The sequence below is a fragment of the Cydia amplana genome, chromosome 23 (assembly GCF_948474715.1).
Source record: "Cydia amplana chromosome 23, ilCydAmpl1.1, whole genome shotgun sequence".
Classification (NCBI taxonomy): domain Eukaryota; kingdom Metazoa; phylum Arthropoda; class Insecta; order Lepidoptera; family Tortricidae; genus Cydia; species Cydia amplana.
Genome location: NC_086091.1, coordinates 769,707 through 786,317, shown reverse-complemented (window position 1 = coordinate 786,317; position 16,611 = coordinate 769,707). Strand labels below are relative to the sequence as shown.

At 37.6% G+C, this 16,611-nt stretch overlaps 3 protein-coding genes across 4 annotated transcripts in view; 2 read left to right on the top strand and 1 right to left on the bottom strand.

Annotated features, from left to right (window-relative positions):
• LOC134658787 (protein stum) overlaps positions 1-7,516 on the top strand; it is a 61,324-nt gene extending 53,808 nt beyond the window's left edge. For both annotated transcript variants that reach the window (XM_063514432.1, XM_063514431.1), the window contains 5 exons: positions 158-284; positions 4,371-4,497; positions 5,224-5,304; positions 5,921-6,034; positions 7,428-7,516. In XM_063514432.1, coding sequence (XP_063370502.1) covers positions 158-284; positions 4,371-4,497; positions 5,224-5,304; positions 5,921-6,034; positions 7,428-7,516 — 538 coding nt within the window. The remainder of the gene's footprint in view (positions 1-157; positions 285-4,370; positions 4,498-5,223; positions 5,305-5,920; positions 6,035-7,427) is intronic.
• A 3,230-nt stretch (positions 7,517-10,746) lies between these two features.
• LOC134658808 (zinc finger protein Xfin-like) lies at positions 10,747-13,317 on the bottom strand. Its single transcript, XM_063514472.1, has 2 exons — positions 12,954-13,317; positions 10,747-12,377 (listed from the first exon to the last, which is right to left on the bottom strand). Exons 1-2 carry the CDS (start codon positions 13,170-13,172, stop codon positions 10,761-10,763), a joined length of 1,836 nt encoding a protein of 611 aa, XP_063370542.1. The 5' UTR covers positions 13,173-13,317; the 3' UTR covers positions 10,747-10,760.
• Positions 13,318-13,939: 622 nt separating this feature from the next.
• On the top strand, positions 13,940-15,887 carry LOC134658615 (PR domain zinc finger protein 5-like). Its single transcript, XM_063514266.1, has 2 exons — positions 13,940-14,206; positions 14,403-15,887. Exons 1-2 carry the CDS (start codon positions 13,997-13,999, stop codon positions 15,885-15,887), a joined length of 1,695 nt encoding a protein of 564 aa, XP_063370336.1. The 5' UTR covers positions 13,940-13,996.
• The last annotated feature ends 724 nt before the right edge of the window (positions 15,888-16,611 follow it).

Here is a 16,611-nt window from a genome sequence, read left to right as displayed (position 1 = left end):
ATCTGAATCCGGATTCAATATACTATTGGAATCCAGATGGCAAACCTGTATATCTGCTCAATTTTGGGTCCACCTTAAGTTTTCACTTATCAAGAAATTCATTCAACGTGTACCTATGCTGCTAAATCACATTTATCACCGTTGGTTGCTGTAACAGTTGCTGCAACAACCGGCTCTGCACGTGGTTGCGCGGGATGTGTCGCCGCCGCTCCGAGCACTCCTCTAGCCGCAGGACCAGCCTCTTCTCCAAGAACAAGAGCATGTCCCCCACCCTGCCACCTGAGGTAAGCATGTGTTGCTGTAACAGTTGCTGCAACAACCGGCTCTGCACGTAGCTGCGCAGGGTGTGTCGGCGCCGCTCCGATCATACCCCTATCCGCCAAAGGCTTGTAGGATCCCTACAACGATGGATCACCCTAGGTTCCTCTTTAGGAAGAGGTTCCAGGTGGATGAAAAAGTATATCTTTCCGATGTGTTCGCGATTTTGCACGATTGGTCACTTATTCCTATCCACCTTGTCACCATTTTTGTATAATATTATACTCGGCCGTTCACCTACTGTGGTCGCCGAAACAAATGCCATTCAACACACATTATTTTCATGCGGCGAATATCCTTAAACTAACTTACTGATAAATTGCTTGAGAATCCTATTCTTAGTCGTTAGAACGGCAAAACTTTTGTTCCAACATTATCGACAACAAATACTCCATAAACGACTTTAACCACGGCGGCAGCACCTTGAACGGACTTCCAAAAAAACAGTCAACCCTCCGCCAGCTGACCTTAGCCGGCGACATTTCCACGTAAATCATTGACCCTCGGTCCCTCGCATAATGTGGCGGCCAGTTGACACGCAAACGAAGTCATTCTGTAGTCGCAATGGATATCGATATTGACATTACTTGACACTGGAGAACTTAAATTGCTATCAATATTAGTTTTATTAGCGTTAAAGTGATGATTTGTAGACACACTGATTTACTTAAATTAATTGCACTAGTAGTACAAACTATTGCTTTTGAATTACCTATTTAGGTAGGTTAGGTAGGTGCTATTTCTTTGCGACTAGACGTTTAGACAGATTTCAACATATTTCAAAAGGTAAGCATAAATAGAGAGGCAATCCTAATAAAATGTAGGTGTGAATGAAAACCCTTCTACCCTACTTTGTAGTGTTAGATTAGAAATTATAGCAATAAATTTCTTATATAATTATAACTTGTAGTCACCTCACGCTCACTGGTAGGTACCTTCCTGAAGAAACTTATTTAATTATGATGCAACATTCGTGACACAAAGCAATAATTATTGTGGTATAAGTATTTAACTACAGTTTGCAGAAAACGATAAGGATTAATAAACTTCGTGTTTATTCTTCTTACATATTCTATTTTTAAAAAGCTAGGTTAAACTTGATAATATTCGAAGTAACAATTAAAGCAAATGTTTTTAGACACATGTGGCACCAAGTTTTTTAAAAATTGGCGCCCAACATAGGTTTTTGTGAAAAACCTTTATTTTTATTTTTTGTCCACAATTTAACGGTACGTAAGAACACGAAATGGTATTAAAATTATATCTACTTTACTAAAACCAGTATTCATAAACATTTACATTAAAGATCGTCTCTAAAAAAAATGGCGCCCAACATGAGACTTTATTAGAACAACTATTTATAACTTTGAATTAACGACAATAACACGAAATGTAATTATAATTCTCGTTGTACAATATCAGCGTTACCATAGCGTTACTATGAAATTTTAGTTATATATGACACAACCAACTTGTTGGTCTGCAAACTTTTTGATGCATTACCACAGATAACGTCTGGCTGGTAAGGTTGCGTTTAGTTACTGCACAATGTCAACTGGGTGTCGCGTGTGGTGCCGCCTTTTTTCTTGCCGCGATTCAGATCTTCCGCATACATTAAAAATGTTAAGTGGAAAATAAATAGGATGAATAGGAGAGTTGGGACGTGATTCCTTTCCTAGCTTTTCTTTCTTACTAATGTTACGATAATTAAACCGGGTCAGAGGAAGGAACGACAGACATGCGATAGACAGAGGGTCTACCGCGAACCACGTTCGATGCCTCTTTGTCGCACTTTTAAATTCGTACGTAAGTGTGACAGGGAGGCAACACGTTGAACATGGTTCGCGGTAAACCCTCAGATCTATAGTGTCTCATGTCATGAAACCAAGAAAGAAAGCCCTCTGCAGTAATTGCAACATTAGGTACCATATTAACTAGGGAGGACTAGATTTTTAAAGCTTAACTCCTATAATGCCCTTAGGCTTATTACTGAAAATTGTAGAGTCCCTTCACACGTTTGTAAATTTTCCACACTTCACCAAAAAGTATTACCTACTATGGCCGACTCTTATAACTTTTTCACCTCAGCAGCTCGAACAAGGGTACTTTGCTACTTAAAAACAGTGAGCAAAATCGCATTTTGCTCACTGAGTGAGACAAAATGAGCAAAATGCGATTTTGCTCACTCAGTGAGCAAAATGCGATTTTGCTCACTGTTTTTAAGTAGCAAAGTACCCTTGTTCGAGCTGCTGAGGTGAAAATTTAATTGTTGGTATATCTTAAGAAAACATGAGTGAATAGAGGTAAGTAATGAAGAAGGAATACGTTTTTCGGGTTTTCTAATATGTTCTCACTGCTGAGGTGAAAAATGTTGTGTACTACACGAGATCAAAGTTATTTACATCTCGTGCGCTTTTGAGTCCCTTACTACGCTCAAGATTCTAAATTAGATTCACTCGCTACGCTCGTGAATCTATTATAGAATCTTTCGCTTGCACGGGACTCAAAATAAGCACTCGAAGAAATATCAAACTTTGATCTCTTGTTGTACAAATAACTATTTCCCATGAAATTATTTTATGATGCATTCTCTTACAGAACCCTAAAACTACTACTATCGTTTGTAAATATTATTCGACTTTGAAGCTTCTATATTTGCAATAAAAGGAACTGGGTTAGTTACAAGGTTGTTAAACAGTTCGATATTCAATCAAACATATGCATATTATCGAAAGGAAATTGATATAGACAGTCAGTGCGTGGCCTACGACAGCGCGAAATAGTTTAAACCGCAAAACATTCCAATATATTTAAATATTGTGGAAAAGCCCGCGGGAACATTCCCGGTGTTATAGATCAGCAGATTCCTAAATAAATTAAATTAAAAAATTCTAAACAGCGCAAAATGATAAACTTAGTTTTTCGAAGTACGTTATAAATATAAAGCTCGTATGGCCAAACTGGGTTAATAAGGAAAGCTAAAAGTAACGAAACAACCAGATAAAACCATCATAAAACAAATATAAAACGTAAACTTAAATTGTTTGTCTTACGAGATGCTTACGAGTGACATCACCATTCACAACCTTTCTTCAATTAGATTTTTTTATAAATTAAAACTCTCATCCTATAATCATAGGTGAAAGTCTCACAAAGTCGTGCGGTATACAGCAAAAAATCGTTCTTATGCAAAAAAATGCTAAAATACTGATTGATAAATGTGTCCAGGCTCCTTAACAAATATAGGTATAGACGGTACGGATTAATCGTTCGCGTCGCTACATTTTATAAAGTCCTTGAAAAAGTCATCATGTCGACTTTGATGCCCGTGACTCCGGTGCCGTCCCCGCAGTCCATGAGATCATCTAGGGCTCCGTCGAGGGCCCGGGTCCTGCTCATGAGGGATTCCATGAAGGCTGACATCGATTTGGACGAAGATTTGAATGTGGGTATTGAACTTACGAGTGCCATGCAATGCTTCTTGGATTAACAACAGTAATTTAGTCAGTTTACAAAAAAGGAAAGAGTAAACGCACTAATAAATATGACACCTAGGTATAATAACAAACATTGATGCTGAATTTTTAACCTGTCATTTGCTCTCGACGCAGTTAAGCCATCTCAAACCTCAACGTCCTAGATCGTTTCACGTGTATCCTTAAGTATTGTGGAAATTCTTCTAACGGATTATGATTAACATCATAACAGCTATCACTATGCCCGTCACTTTCGCACTTATATACTTGTTAAAACGTGACAGGCATGGTGACAAGCGGTAAAAATGCGACCGTGCTACCACCGCAGCGTGTCTTATGTACGAGAATGGTAGAAAACAGATTTTGGCGTGATAATGTAAGTTAAAAATCATGAAAATTCTTTGGGCCTGATTGGCCTGATGACAGTGGACTTTCCATTTCCAGCATTCTCAAAAATGTGAAAAAAGAAGTATTTCGTTAGCGACTGTTGGAATTAAATCGATCTGTAGGTACCTTCTCTAACTAGTAATCTATTTCTAGTTTCTAGTATGTATTATATTGAGATGTTTTTTTCAGGATACGCGGAAAAAACTTGACCCCTCACTGGTGGAACACTCAAGCATGATGCGCGCTGCGATCCCAGCGCTACCCATCGTGTTGGCCTACTGGTGCCTGCTCTGCAATATAGTCGTGCCTGGATTGGGTGAGTCGTTAGGGTTTCGTACCCAAAGGGTAAAAACGGGACCCTATTACTAAGACTCCTTTGTCCGTCTGTCTGTCAGTCATCAGGCTGTATCTCATGTACCGTGATAGACTGTTGGAATTTTCACAGATGATGTATTTATGTTGCCGCTATACCTAACAACTAATACTAAAAAGTACGGAACCCTCGGTGGGCGAGTCTGACTCGTACTAGTCCGGTTTTTCATCAATGGCATAGATTTCGTTAACGCGAAGCCACAACCAAGCGAGGTTTTCTTCAAGTATGTAGAAAAATGTTAAACGAGGGCGCAATAAAATGATCTTGTAATAACTGTGTTCATAAAAAAAATATCGAAGAAAATGAGCTCACTATACTTGGTCAACCAGATCTTGACAGTAGAAAAAGGCGGCAAATTTGAATAATGTAGGCGCGAAGGGATATCGTCCCATAGAAAATTTGAATTTCGCGCCTTTTTTTACTGACAAGATTTGGTTGACCAGCTATATAAATTAAACTATAGTTGGTCAAACCAAATTGTCAGTAAATAAGAACAAAAAACTATACTCATCCTTTTCTTTTGGGTGCTAGTACTAGTGTAAGACGAAAGTAGTATGATTCTCTCTGTCTATGTTTGAAATGAGACAATCCTTTGACAAACTATAGTTCCATCTATTTACAAACAGAAAAACTAAACAGTTTTGCCTTGAACTAATGCTCGTGTTACAGGGACGGTGTTCAGCGGAATTTTCTGCCTGTGCTTCGGCGTACCCAGGTTCGGGGTTCACGACGGCGCCAAACATAGGATAGGTGAGCAGGATCACATATTAAAATAATCAATTTTTTAAGAAAAAATCGGTAACACCGTTTAAAATCTTCTAAGGGGCTATCACGAATATATTCGATCGTTCGTTCGTGTCTCCGTTCGATCGAAAAGGAAATTTAAAAAATCCTAAATAAGTAATTACTTATATAGGTTTTTTTTTATAGCCGCAGATGTTCAGAATTTTCATTTTATTTCCGTACAGAATGACAGGTGGGAACGGGACGTCGCTCTACAAATGCATAGCGCTCTCTCGCTTGGACATGTCATTGCGTAGGCTTATGAAGACATGAATCCCCCTCCACACTCGTGCGCGAATCGACGAGTGTGTAGGGGGCTTGACGTTTTGTTCCTACTAGTGATTATATTCTCTTTGGTTCCTACAACTTTTACGTTTTGTTGCTGCAAAGTTGGTGCAGTTTTATACTCCGACAAGCTAACTTTGTCAGTAGAAAAAGCGTAAAATTCAAATTTTAATGAGGCTTGCCATCACTCGCTAATTTTTAAATTCAGAACTAACAACACTGCTGACACGACTGGCAGGAATCCCGTGATACCATATTCATACCAGTGTTACCATAGTTAATAAATGAATGATTGCAGGTTCGTTCGTGATCAACTTGCTGGTGGGTTGCGGGCAGCTGTTCACGGTGCTCTTCTGTCTGGTGGGGTGGGGCTGGTCCATTTGGTGGGGAGTCATCATGGTCAGAGTTTCCCGTGAGTATTAATTACCACATTGGCTGATGGCTCCTAGACTTCGCGAGTCTGCATAGGTAGAGTCAGACCAAGAAAAGTCTGCAGCGGATTTGATACCCCACGCAGTGCAAGTGTTATTTACACGTCATCATTTCATAGAAGTTTGACGTTTAAAATAACACTGGCACTGCGAGGGCTGTCAAATCCGCTGCAGACTTTTCTTGGTCTGACTCTAGCTTGGCGGTAGGTTGCGGGCAGCTGATGGTAATGCTACGTTTTATTAAATGTTGGAATGACTGTGGCCCCGTGACTATTACTACTATTAGGCATAAGACAAAGAAGAATCGGTGGTTTAAGTAAGTGTCACTAGATGACGCTGACGTTACACGCATCTGGCTCTAGACTTTTGCAAATTATACTTGGTCAACCAGATCTTGACAGTAGAAAAAGGCGGCAAATTTGAAAAATGTAGGCGCGAAGGGATATCGTCCCATAGAAAATTTGAATTTCGCGCCTTTTTTTACTGACAAGATTTGGTTGACCAGCTATATTTAATGATGGCGCCATCATAGCTTGCCCTTTTTCTATGAGATTTGGCTTAAACGGCTGGCATCCAGGGCATTAAAAAAAAACAAAAATTTGACACAATTCTAGGGATTGACAGGGCAAGCTATGATGGCGCCATCTGCTAAATACTTTGACCGGCCAACCCCATTGTTAGTTAGTGACACTTTATAAACGATCCCACAGTTAAAACCATATTAAAAGTAGCTTTGTATAGTATAGAGGGCAGCAAAGCAATGAGCCCCCTGTTCATTGGCACGAAATGTATGTAAAGGGCCCTCCACACTCGTGCGCGAATCGCGGCGCGAAGCCGCGAACGCGAGTGTGGCGTCGATTTCGCAGATTGTTCACACCTTCGCACATTGTTCCCCGTTTTTTGTCGGTTTTTCGGCCCGCGTCAAAGGAGGCGCGAAGCGCGAACTAGCAAGACTCCACATTACTCACTATTTTGGCTCATCAGTTGCAAGATAAATATTAATTATATTATATAAAGCGGCTATAGTTTACGGTTTTACAACAAAACAAAATGGAAAAATAGCCACAGCAAGTATGATGCCGTAGATAAATGACAGTTAAACTCGATCAGCTGATGCTTTTCCGCCATCTTGGCGCGAACCAAACTGCGAATTTACCGTGAAGTGTGCGAGTGTGGAGTCATACGTCAACGTCGCGATATGTTCGCTCCGCGATTCACGCGCATAGTCTGGAGGGGGCTTTAATGTGAAGTTTTCGATTTAGGCCACTAGATCGCAGACCCTCCAACGCGCACGGCGTATCGACTTATGGTATCATACAACGAGAGCGATACTCGTTTCATCGTTACTCATCACACTTGTCTTTGTGTTTCCAGGTAAATACCGGAAGTTGAAAGCAGAGGCGGCGGCGGAAGAGGCTGAGGCGCCGCCGGTTACTTCCAACAACCACACGGCTCGGGCTTAACGAAAAAAACCGGCCAAGTGCGAGTCGGACCCGCGCACGGAGGGTTCCGCACCATCAACAAAAAATAGACCAAAACAAGCAAAAAAACGGTCACCCATCCAAGTACTGACCCCGCCCGACGTTGCTTAACTTCGGTCAAAAATCACGTTTGTTGTATGGGAGCCCCACTTAAATCTTTATTTTATTCTGTTTTTAGTATTTGTTGTTATAGCGGCAACAGAAATACATCATCTGTGAAAATTTCAACTGTCTAGCTATCATGAGATACAGCCTGGTGACAGACGGACGGACGGACAGCGGAGTCTTAGTAATAGGGTCCCGTTTTTACCCTTTGGGTACGGAACCCTAAAAACACCATCGTTGTAATTGTAACCATAGAGAAAAAAATACATAGAGTGCTCACTCCATACATCAGTTTTAGTAACAAAAAGACTATTAGCATCTAGCATCGAGTAGCGGAACTATCAGTACTGCTACTTGACAATAGATGGTAGCACCGACCGGAAAGTCTTATGCTGTTGAGATAAGACTTTCCGGTCGTTGCTACATCTATTGTCAAGTAGCAGTACTGATAGTTCCGCTACTCGATGCTAGATGTAGACACTGAAATTAATAGTCTGAACTGATGTATGGAGTGAGCACTCTTGTCTTTATTTCTCTATGTTGTAACTAAGTTTGTTACTTGTTAGTAACTAACTACTTATACCGACTCATTGCCTCGGTTAATTTGCGGCCCGTGGCATTTTGGCCGCTTTGTCACCCTATCTATAGGAGTGTAAGTCGGTATAATTAACTACCATTGATTACCTAATCTATCATTCCCCCGAACCTATCGCATATTACATTTTAACTCGTGACTCTGTGACAGAGGCTCACTGCTGTACCAAGCGAGCTATAAAAGCTTAAACACGAATAAGTTCTAGCCTATGTTGAAGAACCGAAAAAGAGAGTTGTAAAAATATGGAAAAGAGTTAACTTAAAACATGTATTTGCCGACGAAATTTTGTTTGTCGGCTGAACATTTTGAATATTAAAATAATTCGAACATTCCCTTTTAATTGGGAGAAATCTTGTAGAAATCTGCTGGTCAGACACATTTTTATCGCATAAAAGCGATACTTGTTTTGTAAAATCAAAACTTCCATTAAAGTTTTCCCGGCCAATTTGTGGTCTTTTTAATGCATCGTAGAAAAGCACAAGAAAGCCCCAAGTGCTAAGTATTATACACGTATAGTTAAGATAGATTAAACTTTTGTATCTGACCAATTAACATTTTTGAATATACCTATATGTATCTGCATCTGCTGCCAATATATTTGGACAAGTACATACCTACGCAAACTACAGTATTATTTATATGGCGCCAGCATAGGTTTCCCATGTCTCTAGTTTTGTTCTATGAAATTTGGCTTAAAAGGTTACCATCCAGGTTATAAATTTCCAAAAAAAAAAACAAGTTGACACATTTCTAGGGATTGACATGTAAACCTATGCTGGCGCCATCTGTAAAAGTGGTTTACAGTTTTGTCCAAATGTATTGGTGGGTACTTCATAGGTACACGTCTATCATATGTAGCAGACAAGTAACGTAGCAATTTATGAATTATTTTCTTATTATGCGTAAATTACTGACAATAAGGGATCATCCCTTCATGTAACGACAAAGTATTTTGTATCAAGGGAAATAAAAAAAGGTGACACATTTTTACTCATTAATGAAAAAAATGATGTAACAAAACTGACATTGAATTTTTTTTATGGTAATATGAGTCACTTTATTTAATTTCACAAGTACATACTAACTTAGGAAAGAAAATAACATGTGCATTATTCAAAAGTATATTTATTTATTCATAAAAAAAAACACAAATTAAATTAAGACAAGATGTAAATGTGACTAAGTAATTATTTCGACGGTTTAAAATTGGCAAAAGATTTTAATTTACATTGTTAAATATAGTTCTTCCAAGAAAATTATACTTAAATCTTCCAATTGCGAAAGGAAATCAGTATTTTACCATTTGCTTATTTTACTAGCAAATGAATTTAAAATGTATTAGCATGAATTGATCATTGTTTCGATTTCGAAAAGTTTAAGATATTGTTTTACAAAGATATTCTAAGTTAAGTTTGAATATAATTCTATATATTATATATTATAGTCGCTTATGTACAACGAATAATCAATAAAAAATTACTTTGATCTTTTTGTTTGATTTCTATGAAATAAGCAAGGCCCCAACGTTCTCGGTTCTCAGTACAAAATTTATCTGTCAAGCCGTAGCCATTTTGGTGGTGGGCAAGCTGTGTATGTGTGCGTTAAAATGTGTATGTGTGAGTTTATTGCACGTTTCTAGGGATGTAGATTTGTCGATTTTAATCATGTTATATATCGATACTCTCTACACAGCGGAACGTAATAGCGATTAATTGAAGCTTCGATATCTTCACTAAAAATAAACAACCGGAAATGCTAATGGATAATGAATACTTTATAAATTTTATAATATAATAATAAACTCTATTATTGCGAAAAACATATTTTATTTGGTTTTAATGTAACATTTATACATATATGTGGCGTTCCATGCCTCCTTTAGACAATAATTCAAATAATTATAACGGGGTCATAATTAAGAGCAACTTATAAGTAAAGAACTTCTAAATTAATGTTATAATAGTTATCTGTTCATTTTAGATAGTTTAGATCCTTTCAAGTAAAATTTAAATTGTAAAAAGGCCGTATAGTTTATCGATATGACTTTATCGTCGTGGCCACATGCCTCTGGTTCCTCATTGTAAATCGTACATAAAATGTGTCTGTGTGTGTGAGGCTACGGTGACAGGTGGCTTACGCTCCATCTTTAAAAATAATACATCTATGGAAATAAGAATGGCTGACATTTCAATTTGGCGCCAAATGTAATTTTTTTTAAACCTATTCAAGACTTAGTAAAAACTGCTTGACGAATCCAGATTGCCAAGCTATACTTGGTAAACCAGATCTTGACAGTAGAAAAAGGCGGCAAATTTGTAGGCGCAAAGGGATATCGTCCCATAGAAAATTTGAATTTCGCGCCTTTTTATACTGACAAGATTTGGTTGACCAGCTATATTTAAGAAATACTTAAACAATGACGCACTGTTTTTAAATAGTAATTGTAAGTGGAATAGCCTGAAATAAAATTAATCCTAATTGAATACTAGTGAATTAATTTAAGAAATATTGCGGTTTTTATCTTTATTATAAAACAACCATTCTCCTATCTCTGAACAGCTCATAATGTTCGGGTTTCAGTCCCTCTACCTTCGTGTGATCAAACTTTTCTTTCCGCTTCCAATGTACCTGCTGAATATGCCTTCTAACAAAGTATGGTGTGTGGAACTTGGTTTCACAGATCGGACACGGGTGGGTCTTCTCCGTGTGTTTCCGTAGGACATGGAATTTACGCTCGCTGGCTGAATTTAGGCTAACATCACACAGATGACAGGGATACGGTCGCTCCCCAGTATGTAATCTGGTATGTTTAATAAGAGCAGTCGTGCTCCCAAGCGTATCTCCACATATAGAACACATCGTCTTACCCTTGCCCATATGTCTGTCTATATGAGCCTTTAGCTTTCTTTTATCTAAAAATCTTTTGTTGCAAATATCACACTCAAACGGCATCACTTTAAGATGATAACGGTTCATATGGGTCTTCAAAATGAAACCATGTCTTGCAGTATAGTCACAATACTGACATTTGTGGCGGTAACTGTGATTTGGATTAATTTCAGCAAAATGCTGCATCTCACGCATATGCAACAAGTACTCCTTTTTCGTTATAAATTTGATATCGCAGAATTGACAGTGATTGTTTCTGTAGGATTCCACTCCATGTGCGTCATTGCAGTGTTTCTGTAATTTCAGTTTACCGGTAAATGTTTCTTTGCAAAGCGGACAGGAGTAGGACCGCTTCAGAACAATTCTTTTGGGTTTCTTCGGTACATCTTCATGTGCCATGGCATGTATGGAGGCTTGCATGTCATTTTCAAATTTAGAAGGGCATTTGTCACAACTGTACGTTTTCTCGGCGGTTGTGCATTCCGCTTCATGCTCATACAAGCTCTCGCTGGGAATAACACAGCTACAGTAAAAGCATATTTTGTAGTCCGGGTGGAATGTGTCGAAATGACTAAAATACTGTTCTCTCAAGTAAAATAATTTGCCACATAATTCACAATTGTCAGCTAACTCGTCCATATGTTTTTTATCAACATGGGATATGAGCGTTGTCAGCATAGTTGCAGTATAAGGGCATTCTAAACATTTTATCTTTTGAACATTATCCTTTTTTTGATTTAAAAAGTGTTTAATAAACTTATCATGCTCACATGGTCTTTTCTTGCATTTTGGGCATAAGATATTTTTGAAAGGAATGCTTTCTACATTATAATTAAAACCTGCTTTAGTTTTGCACAGACCGCATGTATTTAAATGTGCTAATAGGAACTTTTTATCGCAGAATTCCTTGTCACAGTATCCGCACACATAGTTTTTCGTTATTAAATGCCTTGAAGGACGCTCGATGACATGGACTTTTTCTTTGACAGGTTGGTTATTGTGCCACTTGAATTTCTCAAGCTGTTCTAACCCCTTTTCATTGGAGAATATTTCTTCCAAGACTATGACAGCGTTAGCGCACGCGGGGTTGTCTGCCATACAGTTGAGCAGGTCTACAGTCTCCGAGTCGAGCTGAGTGAGGTAGTAGTGGAAGTTTTCGGCTCTGGTTTGCGTGGAGCGTATGAATTGATAGGAGTAAACAAGCTTGGCCTGGCAGTGGTCGCAGATATACTTGCTGAGAATGATTCGGGAGCCCTGAAATAACAAAGGACTATCAAGTCAGAATGTCAGGAGGCCTTCACCCAGAGAGGGATCCATACAAACAAACAAAACAACTAAGATAAACATAGATAAACTAAAAGAAGGAGTACGGAAGAAAAGGCTATAATAATAATAATAATCAAGTCAGAATAATGATTTTTATTGGTGGGTGAAGGAAAGTATGTTGATGCAGGTTTAATTCCTACTTTGGCTATTGAGATCCTTGGTCACTTTTTCATGAATTTCATTTTGTAATTTATAAAGCAGTATAATTATTAAAAAAAAATGTTTTACTATTATTATGTGTTAAGGCAGTTGAAATAACTGATAATGCCTGTATCCAGTCATCAACAGAGTTTTCCGTGTTGAGTAGAATTTACATTGTGCTAATCTAATTTATTTTCAAACTCCCAGTGTCAATACACTGGGCCGATATTACGTACAACATAATCTTATGAACACAGGAAGTAGTCCACAGTGTCTTAGTAAAGATATTAAAAATCTAAAACGCCTGGGAGTAAAGAGGTTTTAGACATTTTGAAATGCTGAAAATTTTGGGGTTAACCTTACCGCGTCTTGAAACAATTCGTGCAGTATTTGCCGGAGGGTTAGCGTGGAGATATATTCACTCTCCTCAACGAGAGGACAGTTGTCTAGATCGTGGAGCTGCACCGCAGACTCGTAGCAAATTGTGCAGAAGCGCGGAGTATTTAGGATGTTCCGTAACTTGGCCAAAGCGGGCTTCGGTTGACTCGTCGCTGAGAACGTCAACTCGTTGAACATTGCCATGGCGCCTTACACATTGAAATATATAGACGTATACAATGTTACATACGATAAAATAAACTAAGTGACAAAGGATATAAAGGATTAAATGCACGAAATTGGCGGTTGCTTGATTGTACAAATCTCTGACATAAAAATGAATGCAGAATGACATGACACCATGACAGCGTCATTCCACAGACAAAAAACTCTTTGACGCTATTTCACCTCAACGGAAACCGAATATTTTGAACAAACGAGTAGGTTGATGTACAAATATTAAAAGGTATTGTTAATTATTATTCACCTTTATTGTCATTATAATTAAAATTCATACAAACTTTTGTATTTAGATAACATCGCAAGACCCGTCATAAAATGTTTTTCATCAAAATGAGCAATTTTTATTTAAAATGGCCGCCAGCCAGCCTAGCATGCATGTTGCTGTGCTACCTATTTGCTGTCATGTTACAGTTAGGGTTGCCAACTATTTTTTGGTAGAATATAGTATTTTCCAGAATAGGGCATCAAAAATATAGTACATTTAAAAAAAATATGGTACTTTTAGATAAAATACTAAACATAAGTGTAACATACGTTTAATCGGAAATATAGTATTATAGCGTACTATATATTTTTCCAAAAGTATATAGTACAGAGAGCCAAAATATAGTACAATACTTAATATAGTACGGTTGGCAACCCTAGTTACAGTGGAAGTGGAACGCACTTATCAAATAATGAATTATCAGTCAAGTCAACTTATTGAGCTTATCACTAAATTATTTGGATTCTGTTATAAATATTGTGAAGTGTTATACTATGTTTGAAAGCTACAACCACAAATCATGGAAAAAATAGCAAGAAATTTTGCTAAGCCAGGCGTTGTGAAAAATTTGAAGACCTTTCTTCAATGCACAACTTTTTGCACTATTTGTTTTGATACCAAAGAAGATAAGAAAGAAGAATTACTACATTTGGACCATTCTCTGGTAACAGAAGACATAGAACAAGAAAAGATAACTCTTAGAGAACTACTGGAAGCTATATTTGGAAATGTAAGTGTCACTAGCTTTAAGCAGTTACCTAAAAAAGTTTATTCATTCTTTGATAAATATTATTTAGGCTTCTAAAATTTTAGTTACATAATTTACCTGAACTATACATGCTTTGCCCTCCTATATATAAAGTTTTGGAGATGGATGATGGATACTTCCTGAACTTTTATAAAATGTTATTGTTTATGTTTTCCAGACTCGAGACTTAGTTACAAGTGAATACATCTGCGAACCATGCAAATCGTTAGCATATAGCAGTTATGCTTTTATTCACAAAACCAAAAGAAATGTCCACATCTACAGTGATTATCTCGAGCAACTTCTCAAGGAGACTACAGAACTGTCGGTAAGTTTCAGCAATGATTGGAAAAGAGCTGTGATTGTTTTAGACAATTATGAGAAAATAGAAAAACCTAAATCCAAAGAGGTAGAAAAATTTATTTGTGATAAGTGTGGAAAAGATTATACACGGAAGAGTTTTCTGATAAAACACTTTAAGAGACATAAAACTGATTTGAAAAGTTTTAACTGTCCGCACTGTGATATATGGCCATGCATACACGAGGAATACATACTAGCCTTCAATGAACAGCGGCAGTTCAAAACGAAACCTATGTCTTGTTTATGTGGCTATAAATTTGGACAGACCCTGCCTTACCTTATTACTCATGTTAATAAAGACCATTTGGATATAAAACCAAATACTTGTAAATGTGGAAAGTCATTTTACTTAGAAAAGCAGTATTGGAAACATTTTCAATACTGTCATAATAATAAGCATGCTTGTAAAACATGTTTCCGAAAGTTCCCAAAGATAAAGCATTTAGAGACACATATGGAAACTTGTGTTGTAACTGAAAAACCGTTTAAATGCAGTAAATGCCCGATTATCTCAGAAAATAAACTTATGCACCAGTTACACACAGTTACACATACTAGGAGTTACCCTAAAACACTTTCAAAAGTCAAAAGGAGGAACAGAATATACAAATGTCTTATATGCGATAAAGTTCTGAAAACTAAGTTGGAATTACGGTCACATATAAACAACAAGCATGAAAAGAAGCCTAACTTATGTTTGTACTGCAATAAACAGTACAGTTCTAGACAAGAATATCTACAACATGTTCAAAGTGAAGAACACAAAAACAACATACCATATGCTTTTAAACACCACTGTACTCATTGCGACTACTCAGCGAATACTCTAGACATGCTTAAAGCGCATATAAATAGAATTCATCTGAATATCCGACCATTCGAATGTGAACATTGCCATAAACGGTACTTCGACAGTACTCAACTGAAAAACCATGTTAAAACTCACACCGGCCAGCGGAAAACTAAAGTCTGTGACATATGCGGAGCTAATTTAGCCGGCCCGACAGCTTTAAAGAAGCATAGAAGACTACATACTGGTGAAAATCCTTATTCCTGTCCGTATTGTGAAGTAAAAACTAACTGTGGGAGTAGTTTAAAGACTCACATAATGCGAAAGCATATGGAGCCAACTATACAGTGTCCGCTTTGCGACCTCAAGTTCCATACAATGAATAACGCTAGAGGACATGTGAGGAAGACACATTGGAAGAGTAAGGAAAAGTTTGATTATACCAAGCTAAAGGGACTGTCGCCGGACGATTATGATTTCTTTAGAGATAGGAGAAAGGCTGTCGTGTAATGCTCATACTCATATATTTTATTGCATTTCATGTGTACAGAGGATCTTAGGGCTAAGTACAGTTTCAACATGAACCCTGCGAGGGTATAGCAACATAACAGACTAACTAAAACTAAACATCTAGATCTCACTTAAAAAATCTTGGATACAATAATATGCTTTGCTAATTAGACTTTATTGTGATGGAAATAAATGTCAAGCATGAATTATTTCTTTGATAAATATGATCTGAATAACGGTGAAGAAGCCAATTATTGAAGTGGGGGGGGGGGGATACAATATGGGTATAGTTTACGCTCATTATTTTTTAGGAAGGCAACACAGAACGAGTTGTCATCCTAACTAACCAAAAATGCGCGGGAAAAACCGGCATTGCCATATTTTCCCTGTGCAAATTCGCAGGGAGTAAAAGCTAGGAAATAATCAAATAATAAATAAAAGAACGGCTATTACGTCATCGATTTATTTCATTACGGTTCATACGGCTATTATAAATTACTAGCGTAAGTTACAGACGAATATGGCCGATATTATGTATTCCTACTCGATCCTACGTGGCATGATTACTTGTGACAAACATATTTCAGGCAACAGGTCAAAATAACCCTTTACGTTTATTTAGGCTTAAACCTCATTCCATTGACGCGACATAAAAAAGCGTCCATGGAAATTGGAATTGAGAGCTTATAATTATAATCTAATAGAAATACAAATGAACTTGAAA

Excerpts from the sequence above, each read along its gene's own strand:
- LOC134658808 (XM_063514472.1), bottom strand. The coding sequence starts at position 13,172 with ATGGCAATGTTCAACGAGTTGACGTTCTCAGCGACGAGTCAACCGAAG. Across the intron at positions 12,378-12,953 it reads ACGAATTGTTTCAAGACGCG|GGCTCCCGAATCATTCTCAG; the intron begins GTAAGGTTAACC and ends TTGTTATTTCAG.
- LOC134658615 (XM_063514266.1), top strand. The coding sequence starts at position 13,997 with ATGGAAAAAATAGCAAGAAATTTTGCTAAGCCAGGCGTTGTGAAAAAT. Across the intron at positions 14,207-14,402 it reads TGGAAGCTATATTTGGAAAT|ACTCGAGACTTAGTTACAAG; the intron begins GTAAGTGTCACT and ends TATGTTTTCCAG.